This window comes from Macaca mulatta, chromosome 4, assembly GCF_049350105.2.
Source record: "Macaca mulatta isolate MMU2019108-1 chromosome 4, T2T-MMU8v2.0, whole genome shotgun sequence".
Lineage (NCBI taxonomy): Eukaryota > Metazoa > Chordata > Mammalia > Primates > Cercopithecidae > Macaca > Macaca mulatta.
This window is the reverse complement of record NC_133409.1, coordinates 30,903,737-30,928,900: the sequence shown is the minus strand read 5'-3', so window position 1 is coordinate 30,928,900 and position 25,164 is coordinate 30,903,737. Positions and strand designations below refer to the sequence as shown.

The 25,164-nt window shown below is 39.9% G+C and overlaps 1 protein-coding gene across 43 annotated transcripts in view; it reads right to left on the bottom strand.

Annotated features, from left to right (window-relative positions):
* Positions 1-3,593: 3,593 nt before the first annotated feature.
* Positions 3,594-25,164, bottom strand: part of NCOA7 (nuclear receptor coactivator 7) — a 159,889-nt gene continuing 138,318 nt past the window's right edge. For 41 of the 43 annotated variants that reach the window (XM_077999368.1, XM_015137491.3, XM_077999379.1 and 38 more), the window contains 6 exons: positions 19,077-19,224; positions 13,511-13,636; positions 11,742-11,894; positions 6,940-7,035; positions 6,452-6,525; positions 3,594-6,058 (listed from right to left, as the gene is read on the bottom strand). In XM_077999368.1, coding sequence (XP_077855494.1) covers positions 5,923-6,058; positions 6,452-6,525; positions 6,940-7,035; positions 11,742-11,894; positions 13,511-13,636; positions 19,077-19,224 — 733 coding nt within the window. In that variant the 3' untranslated portion in view covers positions 3,594-5,922. Of the gene's footprint in view, positions 6,059-6,451; positions 6,526-6,939; positions 7,036-11,741; positions 11,895-13,510; positions 13,637-15,138; positions 15,370-19,076; positions 19,225-25,164 lie in introns of those variants that run through there. The other 2 variants (XM_015137496.3, XM_077999392.1) reach the window with 2 other exon arrangements.

Sequence of the window (25,164 nt, the reverse complement as noted above, 5' to 3'; positions counted from 1 at the left end):
TTTTGCAGGATCTAATGGAAAAACAAGATGCTACGAGAGAACAAGACTGGGTCTTTTTGCATGTGGAGTAATAACAGGGCCTTCTAACAGCTCTCAAGTTCGACACAAAACCTCAACACAGCATAGCAGCATATCTTTGTTGAAACATTCTTCTTAATTGCTGTCTTTAAACCTAAAAGGGCTGATCTCAGGCAACTGTGGGGTAAAATGTGGCTGATCCATCAGCCAGTAGAAAATAAGGTTAAGCCAAGAAGGACTGCCATGGAGATGGAAAGCTGAATTATTTGGCTGAATTCCTATATTTTCAAAGTGATGTCAAGGTGAAGATTTTTTTTTTAGCTGCAGAGGCACAAGAAGACATGCTTTATCACCTAAGCTTGTTGACAGTGAACATGTTTCTTGTGTTTCTCGTTTAGCATTTTCCTCAAGGGTTATGTCAAGCTAGGTCAGGGTTACTCTTTCTAACCCTGAAAGTGAAGAGATTGATGAAATGATGGGCCCTTGTTGATGGTAAATCGGACACTAAAGTTATCTCATGGGTTATTCCCTATGGCTTTTGATTGCCTTTTATTCTAACAAAGTTGCTATTGAAAACTTTCTCCACGTACAGGCAGGTTCTTTGAAGGGCTAGTGGGCATCCCAGCTGCCATACTTGCTAAGGAAGGTTGATTACTGTATCTTCATTGGTCACTGAATAGCACTGTGTAAGGCATTCTGAGATGTTCCATTATTCCTGTTGGTTTGGGACTGAATGCACAATTCTATGTAAGGAATGGGTTGTTTATATTTTCAGTGGACCATTGTGCACTGTAGAGGCTGCCTGGTAAGGGATATGATATACTACAGCGCTGCCATAAGCGGAGGAATGCCCAGCATAGGAATAAAAACACGTGAGGAAGGCCGTGCCTGGAAAACGTTATGTCAGACAAGGCCTGGGCACTAGGAGAGGTTTTCATTACCTTTTTTTTGTTGTTGTTGTTGTTTTTGAGACGGAGTTTTGCTTTTGTTGCCCAGGCTGCAGTGCAATGGTGCAATCTCTGCTCACCACAACCTCCGCCTCCTGGGTTCAAGCGATTCTCCTGCCTCAGCCTCCCGAGTAGTTGGGATTACAGGCATGCACCACGAAGCCTGGCTAATTTTGTATTTTTAGTATTTTGTAATTTTGTATTTTTAGTAGAGACAGGATTTCTCCATGTTGGTCAGGCTGGTCTCGAACTCCTGACCTCAGGTGATCCACCTGCCTTGGCTTCCCAAAGTGCTGGGATTACAGGCATAAGCCACCACACTCAGCCTCATTTTTAAGAGAAGGCGCTTCACTCTGTCACCCCAGGATGGAGTGCAATGACATGATTTTGGCTCACTGCAGCCTCGATTTCCCAGGCTCAAGCGATCCTCCTGCCTCTGCCCTGAGTAGCTGGGACTACAGGTGCATGCTGCCACACCTGGCTAATTTTTCTTTTTTTTTCTAGAGACAGGTTTTTGTCATGTTGCCCAGCCTAGACTTGAACTCCTGAGTTAAGATGATCCATCCTCCTCGGCCTCCCAAAGTGCTGGGATTAGTGTGAGTCACCACACCTGGCCAGTTTTCATTACATTTGATTAGAGATGGGGACCTGTAATCCTATGTTGATCCAATTTTTCAGTTTAGAGAGACTGTTAGGGAACTCAGCTCTCTGGTCACTTTATAAGCTAACTACCTAAACAGTGAGAGACATACTAGATAACCTTAGATGGTACCAATCCGTGTGAAGATCTATAATGGCATAGACAAAGTGCCGGGAACTAAAGGTTCTCTTCTGGTGAAGGAGTCATAGTCTGACTTAATTGCCAATGAAAATATAATTTGGCAATAACATCTTGATCTAGAGGTGTGCTGTTCAATGTGGTAGCCACCAGTCACATGTGGCTATTTAAATAAACTAAAATTAAATAAAAAGTTCAACTCCTCAGTCACCCAAGGCACATTTCAATTGTTCAACATTAATACGGTAGCTAGTGGCTATCATTAAGGACAGTGAAAATTCGTGAAACATTTCTATCATTGTAGAATGTTCTATTGAACGGTGCTGATCCAAGAGAGAAACAAAAAGTTCTCAAAGATACTCTGTCAAGAGACAATATCTTGTTGGGTTGATTGACCATACCAGATAGCTCATATCTAATTTTTATTTTGAACCACTAGAGATTTGAAATAGAAAGGGAATAAGATCTTAAGAGTTTGGTGTGAAGAGTGAAGCTTATTTTTTCAGTAAAGACACCTTCTGTTAGGGGCTTACTATGGATAATGGTCACAAGCCAGGAGGTGACACAGAATGTGATGCTTTGAAGTCGGGACTTCCTCTGATTAAGTGTATGTGACCTCACTGGGCAGAAGGAAGTGGTCAAAGGTACTTTTGATACATGCACAAGAAATGAGTGTGGCTTCACTTTTCTTGAGTTTTCTGGAATTTCCCTCAGTTTCTGACCTCCTTACCTTTCTGTATCAAATTAAATTGGTAAAAATAGGTTAGGCATCCTAAGAAAAGCATGAAACATAACACCCCTTTCTGGCTTAAGAGATTCTCAATGCCTTCCTCAAAAGGAGAGTAATTCTTTTATTGATGCTGTTTCGTGTGTGTATTAGTCCATTTCACACTACTATAAAGAACTACCTGAGACTGGGTTATTTATAAAGAAAAGAGGTTTAATGGACTCACAATTTCACATGGCTGGGTAGGTGTCAGGAAACTTACAATCATGGCAGAAGGCAAAGGGGAAGCAAGGCACATCTTACATGGCAGCAGGAGAGAGAGTGAGGGTGGAACTGCCCAACACTTTAAAACAGTCAGATCACATGAAAACTCCCTCACTATCATGAGAACAGCATGGGGGAAACCACCCCTATGTTCTAATCACATCCTACCAGGTCCCTCCCTCAACATGTGAGGATTACAATTCCAATGACATGTTGGTGGGGACATAGAGCCAAACCATACCAATGTGTCTCTAAAACTTTAAAAGGCATCAAGGAGAGGGAAATGAAATTAAGGGAAGACTTACTTATAATAGTGCAGGATGTCTCTGGTGGCTTGTAGCACAGGGATGCATCTAATCGTTTTCAACAGTCTGAAGAAACATTTGGTTGCCCCCTCCCGCCCAAGTCCTTTGATATGGACTTATGAACTGAGGAATTATGAAGCAATGAAGACTGCTTGGGGTCTTCATCTAGCCTGACATCTAGGGCCTAGGTGTCAGGATGCCAAAGAAAATTTATCAGAGATTAAGGTGTCTCTCATGGAAATTATGAAGTAGGTTAAGACAGATGTTAAGAGGAGGAGGTCGTCATTCATAGCACAGCTAGAAAGATTAGAAAAGAGACTGTTAGATACAGCCAAGAGTTGTCTCTGGTAAATATAATGAGAGCAGTTTCCATGAACTGATGAGACAATTAGGAGGATGGCTACAGGGAATGAAGAGCGAGTTTCCAGGGCAGCAGTGAAAACATGAGCTCTTGACCTTGTTTAGTCTTGGATATTTCACCATCCTCTCACAAAAGTAAACACTCTGGTACCCAGTAAATACCTGATGAATGAATCTTTGGGAAAGAAAATCACTGAATGCATAAATTCCTTTATTGAAAATATTGGGATAGCACTGCATTACATATAGTCAATATCCATAAATGAAGGGTCACACATTTTTGAATGGACAATACTGTTTTACATAGAGAACACAGCATGTGGATATGCTCTCACAATTATAGTATCATGGACTAAACTAGGTCAGAGTGAAGTATATGCAAAATGACCATTTTGTTTTTTTCCATTTTATTTATTAATAGCATATGGTTGCAGATGGTGTAAATGGTAAACGTGATATCATGAGACATTCCTGATATCTCACACCAACACATTATTTAGCGAGCAGGCTAAGGTGAAACTGCCAGTATGCTGTTAGTCAAGAGTCTCAGTAGGAGAGCTTGAGTGAAACGTACGCCCAGGCTACAGATTTAAAATTTTCTAGCATTCATTTACATTTGCATGGAATGTAAGGAGTATAATAATTGTTGATCTGACAGGAGGCCACTGGACAATTTGTTCTCTTTTACAAATTGTCTAAACTAGGAGAATAATGTAAAGGAAATATTCTAAGAATTGTTTTTTTAAATGCGGATATGCAAATAGTACTCGTTATAAATTTTTTCCTTTCAAAAATTACCGGGGAAATAATTTATGACAGACCATTTTTCAGCTTTGGCTATTATTAGAATTTTTTTCCTACTAGCAAGCAGTCTTTGGCTTTCATAAAAGTCTGGTAATCAATAATATTGGTTAGGTCTTTATTATTATTATTGTTATGATTTTTGAGACAGAGTCTTGCTGTCACCCAGGATAGAGTGCAGTGGCACGATCTTGGCTCACTACAACCTCCACCTCCCGGGTTCAAGCAATTCTCCTGCCTCAGCCTCCCAAGTAGCTGGGATTACAGGCACCCGTCACACACCCGGCTAATTTTTGTACTCTACGAGACGGGGTTTCACCATGTTGGCCAGACTGGTCTCAAACTTGTGACCTTGAGTGATCCACCTGCCTCGGCCTCCCACAGTCTGAGATTACAGGCAAAAGCCACCGTGCCCGGCCCTTTATTTTATGTAATAGATGTTTTATGATATGAAAATAAGTTGATATCTTAAAAATAGGGTTTCCTTTCTATTCCAATTTTGATATGAATGCATTTCTTTGTATTTTTTTCCTCAAATAAATGAATCTACAAACCAAGACAATTGGTCCAATTTGACGTTTTTCATTTGATTTTAAAAATGCAGAAATTAATATACTGAGTCTCTTTTAAGACAGAAGCCTGCTCATTAATGTAAAAGCTTGGAAAAGTTATACAAAGAACATTCCGAAAATAAAGTTTTTGTTATTAACACACATGATTTTATAAGAAGCAAAACTTTTTTTTTTTCAAAAGCAGGATTTGTTCTAAGTCTAGGTTCACAAAGGTATTCATTTCTATAAATATCAACTTAAGACTGTGAGAAATGATGTATTCTTTTTCACACGAATATGTTCAAGGTAAGTAACTAAAAATGTATGCTTTTATTGACTAAATGGAAAGCTGGCCTATAATAGTCAAATTGATGAACATTCATAATGAGTTTTTAGAAATTTAGAATTATACACTCATATATATGTATATGTACATATACATACACACACACATATATCTTTATATATCCACATACAGATACATAGATATATGCTGCTTAAGACCTATCACCCTAAACAATCAGGGCAAAAAAAAATTCAATATAAAACTATATAAATGAAACAGATTTGTTCCCAAAACATAGCACAAAATGTATACATTTAATATTTCAAGATTTGACACATTAAAAGAAAAAAAACCTGCTGACACATTTCAGACAATACACTACAAATAATAAATAAAAGTTTTTTTTTTTAAAAAAAACTTCATATATTCCCTTTAAGTGCTGTGCACTTACAATTTTTCTAAATGAGACTAACCTTTTCCATGGCAAATAATAGCTGTACATTTTGGTAATGAAAATTATGCTGATAAATACACAAGGCATGTATATATCCACAGTATCTTTTTTTTCACAGTTACCAAAAATAAAAATTGCATTCAACTCATATATCCATAAACACTCTGATTCCTCACCGTATGGATTTGAAGGAAGTGGAAGTACAAAGTCTTTTCAACAACCTGGATTTTAAGTTTCTTTCTTCAATGTCTGCCCTCCACGTGGACCTTCCAGAATCTTTCTGCAATGTGATCATGCTCTGAGATGATGGCAAAAAGGAAGCATTGGGGTGGGATGAGGCAGCCTGGGCTGGGGCTTCTTTTTCCAGCCAGCTTTAGGAGAGCTGGTCGAACCCAGTCTTTTAAATGTTATATTTTAAGGCAGTCTGAATTTCACTCAAATGCCCACACCTCCAGATCCTGAACTATGAAGTCTTCCTTTTTGGAAAGAATATCATTATTGAAAGTGCTGCAAGAGTTGCTTCGTCCATGATATAAATCAGCATCTAGCCATAAACCAAATCGTCCCCTGAAAAGGTTAAAAAAAAAAAAAAAAAGGTGAAAATACTTCTATCTTACATGGCACACAGCACACTGTTCTCTCTTGCCTCCATCTTCTTTCCTTTATACTGGTGACAGGCAAAATTCCTAACTGCTTATAAAAGCAGGATACATTTCCTTTATTTCATTTAAATGACTAGTCTTCCTAAAAGACAAGTGGTAACAGTCCCTCATTTAGACACATAAATATTCTATCTTTGATTCTTTGTGTCATGTGTTAGGCCACTGTCCTAATTCCCCTAAGCACATGGACTAGCTAAAATAACCTGACACCGAAGTTTTAACTACGTGGGTCAAAACAGACCCACTCAGGTCAGGTGGTAAAATAACAATAAGAAAACAAAAACAACAAAAACCTTACCCTCCACCACCAAGTTCTAAAGAACTTATGTCTCCATTGATAAAATATGAATTTTCTCCACTCCACTTAAAGACCTTGGGGAAGAAACACAAAAAAGAAAACAGACATTTTAATCTGGAGAATTAGCAATGAGGAAATATGAAATGGTATCTATGTGTAAAAGGGAACCACCTCACCCCATTGACTGAGGAAGTTCCTGACCGCCAGACCTGGCCCACACCAGGATGAGACCTCCCAAGGGGTTATGAACGAAGGAAAACCTTTCAGACACGTGGTGTCTCTGACCTGTGACTCTCTGGATCCCAGCCTGAGCAGCCCAGAAGGCCAGGACCCCAAGCAGTTTGTGAGCTACAGTTATAAAGGGCTGACCCAGCTTGGAGTCAGTTCAGGAGAAGTTACAGGACAGCTAACTGCCCCAATGCCTATCCCCTTCCCCAACTGCGGACACTGTGACATATGGGAGTGGGATATTTCTCCTATCTAGGTACCTTGAAATGTGGGCTGAATGTGTATAGAAAAGTTTCGCCTGTGCCATAATAGTGGTCACTGAACTTGAAAGGATGAGTTGCATATGCTCCAAAAATCTGTCAAAAGAAAACAGAAATGTTACCTACATTCAAACCTAAATCCCCAAAGCAAGGCTTTCTGGAATATTTTCGATACATCATGTTCTGAGATCTATTTCAGCAAAGACTATTACTAAACTGGCACTCAAACTTAAAAAGACCACCAATAAAAGAATAAACAAATATCCCCAGCTCTAACTGGAACCCAAGTAGCCAGCATTCCTGATGCATGCAAAATTCATCTGACAAAGCTCAGACAACTTGTTTGCCAAAGGCTAACAATTTGTTCCAATTTTAAAAGATTTCCAAAGTTCACTATGGAGACAAATTTCTGTTATTGAATATGCGTAACATAATAGAAACATTAAGCAACAAGATACATCTTGTGCACAGAAATGAATGCTTGGGAAAACATAGTCACATCTCTTCTGTATTTTATAAGTGGAGTCATGCTGGGCATTTCCCCAGAGAAAATGAACTTTCCTTTCTTTTGATTTGTAACAATGAGTTATTAATATGCTTATTCAATTAAAAGTATATGCTTAAAAATGACCGATTTACTATAGTTTAGTTCAAAGTGATGTTTAAGAACCAATAACTCTGTAATATCATGGCCTTGAAAGGTAACTTAGATGTGTTTAAATCAATGGTTCTTGTACTTTTTCTTGTCGGGGTTGGAAGGGGAGCCAGGCTACATGAGGAGCACTGTTTTCAGAATGTGTCCGCCCACAGCCTCAGCATCTCATCCTTCTGTTCACATCCTGATCAGCACTTGCAGGGGTGAGCATATGTATTTTGAAAATGTCCCTAGGTGATTCAGACATTCTTCCTATTTCAAATCCCATTTGAGGAACATTGCTTTAAATGTAGGTTATCTGGAAAATGTCATAGCATTTTTCAAAAATTATTTCAATTAGATCACAATCTCTGCTGCCTTTTGCACCACTTACACTCAGTTCCTGGCTACTTGTAACACCTAAGTATTAGGTAGAAGGCTAGAAACTCTTTCTAACCAGTATTGTTCATACTTCCTGCTACCAAACCTTTCCCTAGAGCTGCTAAGAATAAAGAAATATAGCACAGTAACAAAACATAAAAAATACTTTGCCCTCCTTCTGGTGATCGTCCAGAAAAAGAACTAAAATACAATCAAAATAGGCATCTATTTTTTAAAGCATGGCATTAAAATATGACAAAAATGGCAGTGGCCATACGTGGAAGAAAATGAGTCCCTCTCTGATCAGTCAACAAGGAAAGTTATCTTTATTTTCACACCCTTCATAGAATTTTAAATAATTATTTTCTGTCTTAGCTAAAATTCTCCACCCCTCTGCTTTTTTTTTTGAGATGGAGTCTTGCTCTGTTGCCCACGCTGGAGTGCAATGGTGCGATCTCGGCCCCTCTGCAACCTCCGCTTCTCAGGTTCAAGCGATTCCCGTGCCTCAGCCTCCTGAGTAGCTGGGATTACAGGCACACACCACCAAGTCTGGCTAATTTTTGTATTTTTAGTAGAGACGGGGTTTCACCATGTTGGTCAGGCTGGTCTTGAACTCTTGGCCTTGGGTGATCCACCTGCCTTGGCCTCCCAAAGTGCTGGGATTACAGGTGTGAGCCACCACACCTGGCCTTATAGCTAAAATTTTCTTAGCAATTCTGGAAATGCATTTAAAGACTAAGGGCTGGATGATATTAGGGAATTACTGTTAATTTTGTTAGATCTATTGCATTGTGATTATGAGAAAATCTTTTTTTCTATTAATGTATTTAAAAAGAAATTATATAAAACAACTTTTATATAATAGTGCTGTTCAGCCTATACCATATAAAAATGTAATACATTTAGCAATAGCAGAACAAAGGAATCCAAGGGAATAGATGACGAGTAACCCAGAAATGATAAAAGGAAAGTCATATAACAAAACATATAAATGTACATTTGCTCTCCTTTCTTCTCTCAACTTCCTTAGCAGACATAAAATTATGTAACATAGTAATCATAACAATCTATTGCTATATTTGTAGTATATACAGATGTAACATGCATAACATTAGTACCACAAAAAGTTAAAAGATGTAGTAGAGCAAAATAGGAGCAATATTTCTATACCTCACTAGAAGTTAGTAATTAGTCTCTATTAACTGCCTGATGATTGTTCTATCGTTTTCAACAATGCCTGGTGGTATACATTATTCTGCAGTCTGATTCAATTAAATGTAGGTTCCTTTGCATGGACAGTTTCTTTGGTCAGAGTATGAAGTTTACCCTGAATCCAGAAAGGCTCTCCTTAGCTGTCTCTTTTCTTGGATCTCTCTGGTAAAGTAGATGGTCTACAGTTGAATTTGTTGCCTTCATGGCTACAACCTTCTTCTTAACACCAAAATTCTCATTGTTTTCTAGAGTGCCCTTTGGTTTGAACTTCTCCATGTGTGTCTAAACAAAGTCAGTTCCTTTGGGTAGAGCTTTAGAACTCTATGTCCTGTGGCCTGCCTCTTCCCCTGGGAAAAAAATCTCTAACCCACTGCTCTGAAGCTAGGGACTAGACAGCGACAGTAGCCTCTGGTCTTGGCTTGCCTCATCTGGTGCAAAACTTCTGCCCTGTGAGCTGAAACAAGAGCAGTAGAGACCCCGGTATTCTCAGCCTGCCATGCCTACGGTAGAGCATGGCTCTATGAGTGGAGGGTGGGTAGAAGAAAGCCCCCTACCTCTAGGCCACACTTGCCTCAGAAACACAGACCTTGGGTGGGAGATAAGAAATGCAGAGGACCCGCAGTGAGAGAGGTACACCATAACCCTTGACTGGCAGCTGTGGGAAGAGAGTGCCCCATCTTCTTGGCCACACATGCCCAGAGTGGAAACACTGTCAGTCTCAGCGAGGGGTTAGGGAAGGGAGAGGGTTGTGCCTCAAGTGCCACAGAATCCCACTGTTATAACTAAGATTAATTCGATTTTCTTGAATAAATATTCCCTCATTTGCTTAGAATAATTTCTAGAGACTTTAAGTGATTGTTGTTTTTGTTATTTCTACAAGCTATGGTTCTTTCACTTTTATATTAGAATTTCATATAATTCATTTTCAGACACATTTGCAGGTGTTGTTCTATCATGTTCTCACACACAGCAAAGCCACAGTTTCCCCTTCAGGGTAGATGGGGTGCAGAAAGCAAAGTTAGTGTCTGGTTGTCCTCAAATAACACAAGTGCCTCCAGGGTACATGACTCAGCAAGACTCCACCCAGTGACAAGACTGTAACCTTCAGTTGTAGGCCTCCTTTACAAACCTTACAGGAAGCTTGGTAAAACTGTGCTTCATCAATACCTGTTCTGTGTGAACCATCAAATTCCTCAACAAGTGTGATATTTTGGTAAATAAACAGGACAAATAATCTATACTTAGGTGAGAGTCTGTATGTGTGCTCTAAGATAATATAGCCATACTTCATCTAAAACATAACATCCAATTCTCAAACATCTCACTAAATTCCTAAGTCCCTTTTAAACCAAATGTTATCATTATTTTAATTTGTTTATCTTGACTCTACCCACCTTTCAGTTTGGATCATTATTAAGCAAAATGTCAGCAATCAGGAAATAACAATAGTTATTTGTTATTTAAAAAACAATGACAGCTAAATTAATTCCCACAACTCTTAAGCTACAATAATATTACAATAAAGTCACAAAGATCACTGTTAAGAAAGACAGTATCTTTGGTACCCCCATTTGTTCCCTAATTTTTCCCAAGACAAATCATGACAGCAAAGTTCTATTTCCCATAAAATGATCCCATGTATATGGCTCATTACAATGTGGATATGTCTCAGTATAAAAATTTTGTGCTTCACAGTAAGCTCCCCAATGCTTAATAGTGCCTAGCACCTAGCAGGCACTAATCAGATATTTGCTGAATGGATGAATAAATGAATGAATGAATAAATGTTGAGCAAAATCTGCTTCAATGCCAGAAAATGTGGTCAATGCCACATCTTAAAACCTTAAGTCAAATTGAAATGAGCAATGAGCAGATGTGAATGATGCCTTCCTTTCGTGATGGAAGAGATTGACTGGGAAGTGACTGAAAAAAACCTGGACAGATTCCACTCACATTCTGAGCTGACTTGTGGGAAGAGATAACAGTGTAGGGACACAGGGGTAATAACTAGTTTTCACTAGTTCCTCCAAGAAAGACCAACTGTAACACAGGCAAAAGTACAATCAAGAATGGTACAGTGCATTTTCTGTGGTTTCTTAACAATTGGGCCCCTCAGGCACAGCACACTATGGCCTTGACTGGCTCTCCATCATATCCAAAACGCAGGCAAGGTTTGTGGGCACTACTTTGGCTACCCGGGAAAGGAGCTGGTATGGCACTGGAACTTATTTCTGCAACTATTTCCAAATCCAGATCTCACTCTACCCCAACTTTCCAGATTTTAGGCTGTAGGATATCATAAAGCTCCTTAGAATGTGACTGTATTTGGAAGTATGATCCATTTTCATTTTGGAGATGATTCTGAAATATGTAAGGGTGGAAGGCCATAATGATTGGGATTTACTTCAAAATATTTCAACAGAGAAAAAACAAGGATAAAAAAAGACAGAGAAGGCAAAATCCTGTTAACTGTGGAATGTGGGTGATGGAAGTATATGGTACTAGTCTCTCTACTGTTGGGAATTTTGAAAAATTGTCATTAAAAAATATTCTTTATGAGAGGGACAGGCCTCACCTGATTATCCATATCTTTGATGACCAATAGGACAGGACTGTCTAGCGATGCCGATTTCCGGTAGAGCGTCTTCAAGCTGGTCCCATGCTCTAACGTGCTATAGGCCAGTCTCCATGGATACCCTTGCACCCTTGCAGGAAGGCGTCGGGCCAGCTACAAAGCCAAAGGAAGAGATGTAAACAGAAGGTTCATACACAACTTGCTCATGAACATGTGGCACAAAACAAACGCCTGTCGTTCAAATTCAGTGTCATACACTTACATAGTGCCCCTCCTTACTCTGGCAAATATTTGCTATTCTAAACCAAGAAAATGATTGCTTGACAGTGTTTACCTTGGCAAGGATACTGCCCAGGAGGTGTTTTCCCATTCAGGAACATGACTATGGAGTCCCTATCCTACTATGTATTTGAAGATGCAGAATAAGCGGGATAAAGAGGTATAAACTAGACACACGCCGTTCTTTTCCACTTCAACCTGGCTTTTACGAAACAGTTCATATTTTCTGAAGTTTTCTTTCTAAACACTCAGAGGCTCAGAACTGCTACTGACAACTGCAGCTTTGCACAGAAGTGAGGGCAAAAAAACAGGGACGTTTAGTGTTAGAAGTCAGGTGTCATCTGTTCTTATTGCACCAATATCTTTCACCTGCATCAATATTTAAACTTGGCCATAAATAACCAATAATGGATATCTCTTCAAGAATATTACCAAAGGAGGCCATGAAGTGCTGAGTCTTCAGAGTGCTTAAAATCAGTTCCAGTGTCAGTGTGAATCCCCTATCTCTATAATTACTGGGTCAAGCTTCTTGGCTTTCTTGGGTCTTTCGTGGTTCCTCGGTAAACTTGGGAGCTGAACTTAAGGATTCTTTAAGGTCTTTAAAATTCATGTCTCTAAGCTGACTGATGAGGGAAATGCCAGAGGTTCCTTACTACAGTTCAAACATAAGTGCATTATAATATTTCATACATTTCAAGTAAACATTCAGAAACTATAAAGTACACAAAGAAAATTATAGAAAAAGGAAAAATTATCCACAGGTTGGTATTTTTCATAAAGCAAACAGTGTATTTGCTATTTTACTTTTATTGAGCCCGATACATCAAAGCTATTGGAACTCTGCAATAATTACGAGGATATATTTGGATCCTTTTAAAAGTGTATTAGGACTATGGTAGGACACTGACAATTTTTATTTTTTTAAGATTAGAAACGGCTTTTCCTTCATGTTTGAGAGAAGGATGTTAGTGTCTGACCAACTCCTCGTACTACCAAGAAGGCAGCAGGGAACGCAACTTTTCAGAGGCAGGGCAGGGGGCACTGGCCTTGTGGCTGCTGGCGTTCCTCCTTCCTCATAAGCTTCATCCTTTAGCCCAAGTGAGAAGGGCAAATGCATTCAGGGATGGGAATTTTTTTTTTTTTTTTTTTGAGACAGAGTCTCACTCTGTTGCGCAGGCTGGAATGCAGTGGTGCAATCTCGGCTCACTGCAACCTCCACCTCCTGGGCTCAAATGATTCTCCTGTCTCAGCCTCTTGAGTAGCTGGGATTAGAAGCGTGCGCCATCACACCCAGCTAATTTTTGTATTTTTAGTAGAGATGGGGTTTTGCCATGTTGGCCAGGCTGGTCTCAAACTCCTGACCTCAAGTGATCCGTCTGCCTTGGCCTCCCAAAGTGCGAGGGTGACAGGCGTGAGTCACTGCGCCTGGCCAAGGAAAATATTTCTAAAAGCCTAGGAAGCTCGACCCTTGGTGGCCAGCGCGAGCCCACCTGCTCGATGTGCATATTCTCCAGGAGCGCACTGTGGGGCCGTAGGACAGGCAGCACCTCCTCATCCTCGTCTTCATAGTAGCTGCACGTGCTCTTCCTGCGCTTTGCCTCCTCAACAGTGATGATCTGAAATGAGAAAACAAGCCAAGAGAAATAACTTACTGGCTTTTCTTCTAACCGCTAATAAAAAAAATCACTCCAGGGACACCGCTGCCTGAAAACGTGGCACTTCAGCAACAGGAAATCAGCTGAACAGGACTTTGGGGAAATGGCTAATTTTTCAGTTTCAGAACAAATGAACAATTTAAGACCGTACAGTCGAGGCAGTTAATATGTATAAATTAAAGTCACAAGTCACAAGGCTAGACATGGTGGCTCATGCCTGTATGCCCAGCACTTTGGGAGGCCAAGGCAGGAGGAAGATGGCTTGAGCCCAGGAGTTTGAGACCAGCCTGGGCAACATGACAGGACCCCCATCTCTATATAAAAATAAAATAAATAAAGTCACGAGTTTTCCAGTTTTACTATAGCTGCTGATTGCTCGATCACTGAGAATAGTATTTAACACCAGAAGTACAGCTTTCTACCTTTGAAATGCCCTAAATGATTCTCCTTTAGCCTTGAGATTTAGCATCTGAATTGTTGAAGGACTAATCAGAGATCATTCAGTAAGACTTCTACACATAGGGAGTTTGCAATGATAAGGATAGTTTTTAACCAGGTTCCTGATGTTTTCTCTTTAGGTTGTACACATAGAAACCAATTCTGTTAGAAATAATGAATGATAACAGCTCCCGGGAGCACGAGTACAAAGAAATGTGAAGCTGTAGTCTAAATTACAACTAGGTTACAATTATTTATATACCGTTCAGAGATGATAAAAATATTCTTCCCTTCTAAACCCAGAAACATCATATTGTACAAAACGTTTATTATTTAACTATAGCTATGCTTATGAATTATCAAAGTTCATTTTACCCTAAAATCCATTTTTGGCCCTTCTTAAATGATGGATAAATCACTGGATTATTTTTAAATTGAAGGATGTATATTAGGCTTCTTGGCCTTTTGTGTAAGATCAAGTGAAGGATTATATTAGACAACTAATTCACCAAAATTTACTAGTATTAATTGTTTTGCATTATAGAGAAAAACATTTAAGTTAAATCCAGTGCAAGTTGTCAGGCAGTAGTGTATTACTCAATTTCCAATATGCACAATGACAGATACAAAGTACCCGCTGGCGTCTGAGCCAGATTTACAAGTAAGAAAATTAAGCTTACTAATTTTACCATCTTCTGGGGGAGTGTTTCCGTAGTGAAAACACTATCGAGAATCACAAACCAAGCATGTAAATGAATGAAATAAAACACTCTGTTTTTGGCAAACTTTGTATTTATCACAAGTATAAAATGAGGCTGTGGAATTAAAAAAAATCAAATATGGATTTCTGGCTGCAACAAGAAGAGGCAGCCACACCATAACCCTCTCCACAACGAATAAAATACCTGCTGGTGAAATGACAGCACAATCCTTTCTAATTCGAACGACTTTCAAAGCAAACTCGGAGGCAGATCACTGAGAATTCACCAGCACCTTATTAGTCCTCGGGACACACTCCAACATACCTTCACAAAAGGCTCTTCGTCAGGTCTGGCACAGTAGAAAATCTGGATGTCCAAGGATAATCTTTGGCCTCTCATTGTGAGCAGTGAGAAGCGTGGCTCTCTCTCAAGTTTTCTCTCCACTCTGCTTCCACACCAGTTACTTGTAGCCACGCTGAGCTACAACTGTTTTCTCAGTATCTAGTTTCCTGCATGATTGAGTTTCTGTTTCCCTCAGGAGAAGGTTCAACATTTCTACAGGAACACGCCCAAATTAGGATTTAGAGCAAACACACTTCCTGCCAGGCATCGCTGAGACTGTAAAAGGACACTTTCACCTTTGAAACGGTGGTTTCTCAACACTATGATAAAACCCCATTGTTATGTTCTCATTTTTTTTTCTTTTCCTTGTTATACTTTTCGTCCTAACAGTCCCTCCAGTGAACGTAGCTTTCCTAGCCCTGCCTTTTCAGAGTTTTTTTTTTCCTTTTTTTTTCTTCCCCCCCCAGCACTTTCTTTAAGGCTAAAGCTCCATTTAAAATGGTATGCGTGATCCCTGGTATCAGCTTGAATCTCAAAGGAAGGATGAAAAGGAGCCTTCAATGGAGGTAGGCTTCATTACAGTTAGAACAAACGGTATTTCACTTCAATACTATGTCATGTTTCTCAGTGGGAGGGACTTAAAAGAACGGGAGAACATCTGGTTTACATGAGGCTGTGATGATGTCATCTTACATGTAGTTTTATAAAACAGTTGGCAGAGTAATACTTATGTTTTTACATTTTGGAATTAGTCTTACTGAGTAATAAGCATGATGAGTCCTCCTCTACACTTCAGATCAGATGTCAGTAGGTTAGAAGGAAATATAGATCGGCACTGGATCAATTTGCAGTGATCTTTCTGTGATTCTTCCAGATTCAAAGTGGCCTTTCAGTCTTGGGCACAGCTGCGGGGATCAGGGTGTATTGTATTGCTCATACTGGGGGTCAGTTATAAACAAGACTCTGGCAGACACTTAGAGACCAGTCCCAGGCCAGCAGAACTGACTCTCAATGCAACAGCCTGAGCACAACCTGGGGCAGAATGCCAGCAAGACAACGCTCTCCTCTGGGCCCCTGGGACTCCAGGACAACAGACATTTATTGAGTATTTCCTATATGATGGTGGGTGCCAGGTGCTTTGCCAGGCACAGGCACATAAAGCTGCTCAGAGTCTCCAGCAGGCGAGGAGACAGGAGAGAGACAATTCTAAATAAATGGATGCCATTCCATGTGATTGTAAAAGGCAAATAAAATCTTGGGATCACAAACTCACTACAACAAAAGGGGAAGTTAAGCTTGGAAACTGAGCCACACAAACAAAAACCATCTTTCCTTTTGTTTCTAAACAGCTGTCTCCCCAGGTGGTCTCCCTCACCTGGACAATGTAAATTAACAGCTTATTTTCACAAGTTGGAAACAAGAGTAGACTAGAAATTGTCCTATTGCTCACCCCCAGACCAATGCATACTGGACTTCTTCCACGACTCTGTTTACTGTATCTTATGTAAAGTGCAGATTTACTGCGCACAAGGCATACATAATTGAGGGCTCCTCTACCCTCCCCTTTGCACATGCAACATGTGGATTCAGTGCACACTAATCAAAGCCTCACAAGAAAGTAACCGTTTGTCTCATTTTTTCTACTCTCCTTTTTTTCTTTTCTCCTTCCTCTCCAGCTCAGTTTTCCCCCTTTAAATACTGAAACCCTCAAAACCCTCTTTGGAAAAAGTGCAGGCCACAGATCCTACTGTGGCTTGTGTCTCTTTTTCCCTCCCCAACCAGATGCATCCTCAACCTTAGCAAAATAAACCTCTAAATTGATTGAGATCTGTCTCAGGCATCCCTTTTGGTTCATAGGAGACAGATGCCAAAATCTACAGCAGAGGCTCAAAGGAGGTTGGGGCAACCTGGGGGGTTCTGAGATAGCTTATTCACAGAGGAGATGGTGCTTCAGTTTGAGAGCAAGCATAGGGTGTGAGAAGATGTTCCAGGGACAGGGTATAGCAGGAATGCAGAGATGAATTCTGAGTTCACATTGGCTGGAGAAGAGACAGCAAGGAAGGCAGCGATGAGGAAGGTAGATGAGACAGAAAAGGGAGCAAGAGCAAATGAAGAGCCTTGATGCCATGAAGGAGCTTAGAACTTACCCTACAGGTCAGTGTTTCCAAAACATGATGGTTCCTCAAAATCATCTGGGAGCTTTGAAAAATACAGATTCTAACATTCCTCCCTCCAGACCTACTGAATTCATGTCTCTAGTAATAAGGATCTAGGATTCAGGTTTTTAAAATTCCCAGGTAGTTATTCTAACAGGTGGGTAAGAATCAGTAGAGTCAATAAGGAGGCCACTGAAGGTTTTAAGCACAGAGTATCCAAGCTTGCTCGTATATTTAAATGACAAGTTAGACAGCCTTACAGACCATATGTAAGATCTTTCAACATGATGAAAGAAACATCAGAAATCATTAAATAGTGCTAGAAAAAAATTGACTATTAAAAATATCATCTATCGTACATCAAAAAAGCAACTATAGATTGAGTAGAGTTTACAGTAGTATTGCAGGGCCACTTATACACGGACACAGATGAATTCGGAACCATGTATTTGTAATGGCACCATTGTCCTTGGTGGACAGGTTCTCCCCAGCAATGCTTGGCTGCCTAGGAGCAGAAAAGTGTGAGGGTGGGTTCATCCAGGATTGCAGGCAGGCTAGATGGGTGCAATGGATGGGAGGGGGTGGAGGAACTCAGAAGTCCTGGTAAGGATGTGTCTGAATTCATTTACAATCTGTCTAAGCTCGGAAAGAAGAAACGCTAAGTGGGGTTCAAGAGAGCAGCAGAACAGGAAGGAGGGGTCGACCCATTTTTCCTAGTCTCATCTCCCAACTTCCCAGTTCTGCAAGCTTGTTAAGTACTGAGAGCTTATGTTATCCATCATCATATTTCCAGGGCCCTCCCCTAAAGAAGTACTTGATACACGCTTGCTTGACTGGATGAAGGGAACTGGGGTCTGGCAAACTATAGCTTGTGTATTAGTCCGTTTTCATACTGCTATAAAGATGCTACCTGAAACTGGGTAATTTATGAACAAAAGATGTTTAATTGGCTCACAGTTCCGCACGGCTGGAGAGGCCTTGGGAAACTTACAATCATGGCAGAAAGCAAAGGAGAGGTGAGCACCTTCTTCACAAGGCAGCAGGAGAATGAGCAAGCGCAGGGGAATCTACCACTTTGAAAACCATCAGATCTTGTGAGAACTCCCTCACTAGCATGAGAACAGCATGGGGAAACCACCCCCATGATCCAATCACCTCCCACAAGGTGCCTCCCTTGACACGTGCAGATTACAATTACGATGTGATTTGCATGGGGACGCGGAGTCAAACGATATCAGCTTGTCAGCCAAGGCCAGTCCACCACCTGTTTTTGTATGGTACTTGAGCTAACAAAGATTTTATATTTTTTAAGTGATTCAATAAAAATTAATAGCAATATTTTGTGACACATAATAACTATGTGAAATGAAACACAGTCATGCTCATTCATTTACATACTATGGTTGCTTCTGTTCTATAATGGCAGCTATGAGTACTTCAACAGGAATTCTACGGCCTACAAAGCCAAATATATTTATTATCTTGCCCTTTACAAAAAAAAAAATGTGCTGAGCTCTGAACTAAGGCATGGAGACATGAGCGAGAATATAAGTGGATCTGTCTAGTGTGGTCAGAATGAACTGTGTGCCTGTGTGCATGGTGGTGGTGCTTTTTTCAAACGGAGGAATAAAGTTATTTTCCTCTGTGATTTCACAGGTGCACGGGGACTCTAGTTTCTTACTAGCCTGTTACTTGGAATCTGAATGCAAGACTGCTTACTGTACCTTAGGAACTATGATGGTCTAACCCTGCCCAAGTGCTCACCTCCCAGCTCTTAGTTGTTGGCTCACTGAAGAAGTTGTCGATCATGTTCAGTTCTTCCTTCTCCACCACCACAAAGCCTTGCTCTTTGGCATCTTTCCCATACACATCAGGAGACCACTGAACAAAGAATGTGTACAAATGATCCACCCTGAAAAACACATTTGTGACAGATATTAACACCAAGTCTACTTTCTTGGCAGGTGCTAGTGCGGACTGCAGTACATAAACCATCTTTTCCCTGCTTGGCAAATCCATTTTACTAATTGGAAAATTTCCCACTTGCAAAGTTATCTCTACGAGTGGCCTTACATACTCAAAATTAAGAGCCAATAAATAAAGTAAAAGTCCACAGGCACTGCGAAACTGTTAAAACTGTCTTTCAATTTGACGAGAAGATCAAGACATGGAACGTAATACTGAAAAACACAATGAAATATTTATACCAAATATTTTTTCCTCATTGAGTCTTCATTTATTGGATACTTGTATTCATTGAGGAAAAAAATGTACATCTGAAGCTTTAGCTAGGAACAAAGATAAACAATACTACAAGGGGTCTTTATGTAGATCAAAATACTATTGCATTGTAATTGTAATAAAACATCTTTGACAACTAAAAAATGTCAGGAATAATACTGGCTACTACTTTAATATTAGAAAGAAATCTAATTTTATTGATACGGGAATGTTCTTTGCTTCCAACTTCTTTGCTCTCTTATACATGTTTACTGAATGAAGGTTCCAAAGTATCTCTCCAGGCTTAATCAATAGAAATATGCTCAGTTCCTAGGAAAAGAATGAGAGCCGTGAAAACTGCAGCTCCGGAAATATCCTCCAAGGTTCATACTATAACCACCACAACAGGAGAAACGGCGATGAATATAATCAAATGATTCTTAAAGTATCTTCTAATCACTAAATGATAATTTGAATTTGAGGCTACTGTTTGGGATAATGTTAATTTATGATTTTTAAAATTCATAATTACATAAAATTGTAATAATAATAGGACTAAAACAAAAACAGAAATACCACTGACAATTCTGATATCCTAACAGATCAAACCATTTTTAAGGTTTCTGCATTCCTATCTGTTCTTGTCCACATGTGTACATCATTTATACAGCTTTCTTTTCATGGCAGTCAGAGCCAAGCCATAATTGTTGTATTTAACATTATATAATATACTTTTACCACGTTGCTAGTCCTTGTAGTCATGTTTAACAGCTACATTTCATGAAGTTAATAAACCATAATTAGCCTGTATTCCTATGCTGTCAGGATATTTAGTTTGTTTGTATTTCTTTAATTGTATGAATGATGTTACAGTAAATATCCATACAGTGTATGCCTTTCACTATGGTTTGAATTATTTCCTCAAGATTAGTTCCCAGAAAAGGGATTACTGGGCCAAGGGGCATGATTTTATCGCTTGTAATTCATCCTGCCAAATGGCTCTTGAAAGGCTGACTAGTTTGCTGTGACATCAGCATTGCAGTTTGTGTCTTAAGTTTCATAACAACCTTGCTTATCCTTTTAGTTTATATAAAGTTTTACCAGAGTCCATCTGCATTCCTTTGAGTGTTAAGCGCTTGAACATTTTTCAAAATTTCCTTCCTGACTGTAGCTTTTCTTTCGTGAACTGGCTTTCTGTGATATGTGGTATCAATGTTTTTCTTTTTTTTTAGTTGGTGGGAGTCTTTAATGTAAGGTGAATATTAACAACTATCAAATGTGTTTCCGAGCTGTTGTTTCCCTTTTTATATTAATCATGTCTTTTCCCCCACAGTACAGACTTACCAATTTTCTTATACTTTAAAGGTGTATTTCTTTATAGAGTTCTCCTTCAAAACATGGACTGTTGTCACCTAAAACAAGGTGTGTATCAGTGTATATGACATGTTACCATTTCGATTACAAAAGTAAATATAGATATTGATAGATACTATGATTGTACATGGGTATGATGGTTATGTTTCGACTCGGTGTGGCCATCCATGGTACGCAGCTTTTGGTCAAACAGCAGCCTTGATGTTGCTATTAAGGTATTTGAAGATGTGATTAACATTTATGTGAGTAGACTCTGAGAAGAGCAGATTACCCTCCATAATGTGGGGCCTCATCCAATCAGGCGAAGGCCTTAAGAGAAAATGACGAAATGACAGAGGTCTCTTAAAGAAGAAGGATTCTACCTTCAGACTTTCTTCAGACTTGATACTGCAACACCCACTCTTTCCCCAGTCTCCAGCCTGACAGCCTGCCCTGAACATTTCAGACCTGCCAGCCCTTAACAATCGCATGAGCCAATTCTTTAAAATAGATCTCTATGTATAATACATATATTTTAGTTCTGTTTCTCTGGAGAACCTTGACTAATGTTATACAATAAACTACTCTGAAAGGTTATAAAAGAAACAGATCAAAATGGTTACTTATAGGGAATGGAATGGGGTAGGAGAAAGACATTTTATATTGTATATATATCTTTCTTTATATTATCTTAATATTTGGACTAGGTAGTACATTTATATGATTCAAACATCAAAATTATATTTTAAAAGGCATATATAAATTTCCTTCTTACATCCCTGTCTACCCCAAGCCCCGTAGGTGACCACTTTATTCACTTCTTATATTTGTAGTATTATTTATGTAGATATAAATATGAATATATATATATATATTTTTTTGTCTTCTTATTATTTGTTGGGAAAAAGCTGAGTGTTGAGAGGGAAACTGAGGCAGGGCTTGCATAATGTCCTTTGGAATGTGTCTAGACTTGCTGACTCCTTGCTTCTAGCTCTCCTAGGCTCCTATTCCCATTATCCCAAGTAGCAGAACATGTTCCATATAAACACTAAACCATCACAGCTGTAAATCATGTGCTTAATGCAGCAGGCTCTTTTGACCGCCACATTCTCACCACCTATTTCTTTGTTGGATTACCAATAAATACCGTGGGCTCCCAGAGCTCGGGGTCTTCGCAGCCTCTGTACAATAGTGATGGCCCCCTGGTGTCCCACCTTTTCCTCTTTTTCTCAATCCTTTGACTCCAATTAGGAGAAGGAAAAAAAGGTAAATATATATACAGACTCTAAGGATGCTTACCTAGTCCTCCATGCCCACGCAGCAATATGGAGAGAAAGGGAATTCCTAACTTCTGAGGGAACACCTATCAAATATCAGGAAGTCATTAGGCCCCCAAAATTCTCCTTACCTCTGAATCTACTTCCTCTGATCCCTGCCTAAAGATAATTTTATGGGGAAGAGGAGTTGCTTGTGTCTCTCCAGACGACAATCAGGTGACTGTGGGGGTGCCCACCAAACATCTGAAGATCTATGATAAGCCACAGCATCTAGTGGAACCACCTGTACAGTGCGAACTGAAGGTTTGAAAAGCCTCGATTTGCTTTCCCTGTGCCTTCTGTTAATCAGAGAAGGCCTGTTTCTCATTATCAGTGGAAAGTTTTACCTCGCAGTAATTAACCAAAGAGGCAGAAACTAAGTTAAATGCATCAGCAACAGCATGCCTCCCGGCTACAACCACAGAAAGTTTTTGTTTCTGTTTCAGTGGATTTACTAACATGGGGGTGAGGGTATGCTTGTGTTTTTGCAGGAGATGAACGAACCATGTGGATGCCCTCAAGATGTGTATGACCATGGAAGGGGAGACTGGAGGGACCCATGGATCCCAACCCTGGACCGGCTTCCTCTAGTACGAGTCATGAGCCAGCTGAATCTGAATGCGAAGATGGAACGAAGACCGACCAGAGTCACCATGCTTAATGGACCAACGCTTTCTGACTCAGCTCCTCTCTACCCTGAATACACGAGACCCTAATAGTTAGGAGTATCATCGCCCCTATTCAGCATGAAGAAGTTACAGAAGATGGACCTTCATCCTTCCGCAACCCCCAGGATTAAGGGTCCTCTTGTAAAAGGGAAAGAGGAGTTACGTGGGAAGCATTCAAACCAGAGCGACTCCAGTTTGAATAAGGGCTAAGAAAAATGAAGCTGGATCACCGACCGGCAATTAAGGGCTGCACAGCCTGTAATTATCTTGCTCAATTAAAAGACGTCACCTCTTATGCTAGTAATAATGATGTCTTCTTTTTTACAAAAAAGAGAAGGGGGTATGTTGGGAAAAAGCTGAGTGTTGGGAGGGAAACTGAGGCAGGGCTTGCATAATGTCCTTTGGAATGTGTCTAGACTTGCTAGCTCCTTGCTTCTAGCCCTCCTAGGCATCTATTCCCCTTATCTCAAGTAGAACATGTTCCATATAAATGCTAAACATCACAGCTGTAAATCATGTGCTTAATGTAATGTGCTCTTTTGACCACCACATTCTCAACACCTGTTTTTTTGTTGGATTACCAATAAACACCGTGGGCTCCTAGAGCTCAGGGCCTTCGCAGTCTCTATACGATAGTGATGGTCCCCTGGTGTCCCACCTTTTTCTCTCACTGTCTTTTTCTCAATCCTTTGACTCCACCGGACTTTGTCACCCCCACGACCTGGTGTTCGGTCTGATCACCCCAACATTATTCTTTATCTTGCTTTTTCACTTAATATATCCTAGATAGCTTCCACACCAGTATATAGACAGCTCCCTCATTCTTTATTTTACAGCTACACAGTACTTTACTAACTGGATTTATCATAGTTTACATAACCATTCTCTGGGTTGTTTCCAAGAGTGTACCATAACGAACAATGCTGTGATGAATTAAACCTGCACGTGACTCATTTCACATGTGAACAGGTAAAGCCACAGGACATTCTCAGAAGTACGACTGCATTGTAAAAGGAACAGCTCACTTGTCATTTTCACATATAACCTCACATTCCTCTGTATAGGGATTATATTATTTTTGCCCTCCCACCAGCTATCTCTCTCTCTAGAACTGCTGAACTATTTTCGTCATGTAGAATGAACTTCCCTATTAAAAGTTAACTTAGAAAACATGACATAAATAATCACTCCAGAGAGGTTTGATAAAGATACAATTATAAACCTCTTAGTTTTTTCAATACTTAAAAGTTTAGTCCATCTTAAATATGTTTTGAAGTAGAGTTGAGAAGCAACTCTGCTTCACTATAACTTTTGGAAAAGGAAATATATATTATGTACACAGCCACACTGGATAAAATGTATGGGCTTAAGTTGGTTCCTAATAGGTTGCTGGCTAGCTGACTTGAGAGAAAAAGGCATGCAGTCCCTAATACCTGAGAACTAGCCTGGTACTATCAGCCAGGCCTCGGCGTTACTAAGAGCTGGCTTAGCATTCACAGCTATGCCCGATGTTTTCCTATTTAACATATTTTTCCAGAACATCAACACTAAATAAGTCCATTCTATGACCATGATGAATCACAACAAAAACAAGAACTCTGTAATCAGAGCTGAACACAAGAATACAAACACTATGCAGCCACAAAAATGACCAATTTGGTCATACCCCCTAATTTGGGTAATGAGAATGACTGTGCTTCCTTCCCAATTACAGCATTAGTCTCTCTAGTCGTCCTTCCTTCTAGATAGGATTTAATAAAAAATACCCAATCTTAAAATTATCCCTACTTCTTGACAGCATCTCATTTAGAGCAAGGCCCTGCTTCCGTGAGTCCTCCCCTAAATCATCTAACACAAACCTAAATCCCAGAACTCCTTTTTTTTTTTTTTTTCTGAAACAGGGTCTCACTCTGTCACTCAGGCTAGACTGCAGTGGCGCGATCTCGGCTCACTGCAACCTCTGCCTCCTGGGTTCAAGCAATTCTCCTGACTTAGCCTCCTGAGTAGCTGCGATTACAGGCGTGTGCCATCACTCCCGGCTAATTTTTGTATTTTTAGTAGAGATGGGGTTTTACCATGTTAGCCAGGATGGTCTCCATCTCCTGACCTCGTGATCCGTCCACCTTGGCCTCTCAAAGTGCTGGGATTAAAGGCATGAGCCACTCCTTTCTAACATCCTCTTACTGAGGTAACCCATAGTTCCCTATATGGTGTGTTGTTCTCCCTCACTGCAACAAGTTAACCTGACTTACTCAATTACAGGTTTGTTCCTGCTGGTCTTTGTCTAGAGGGCAT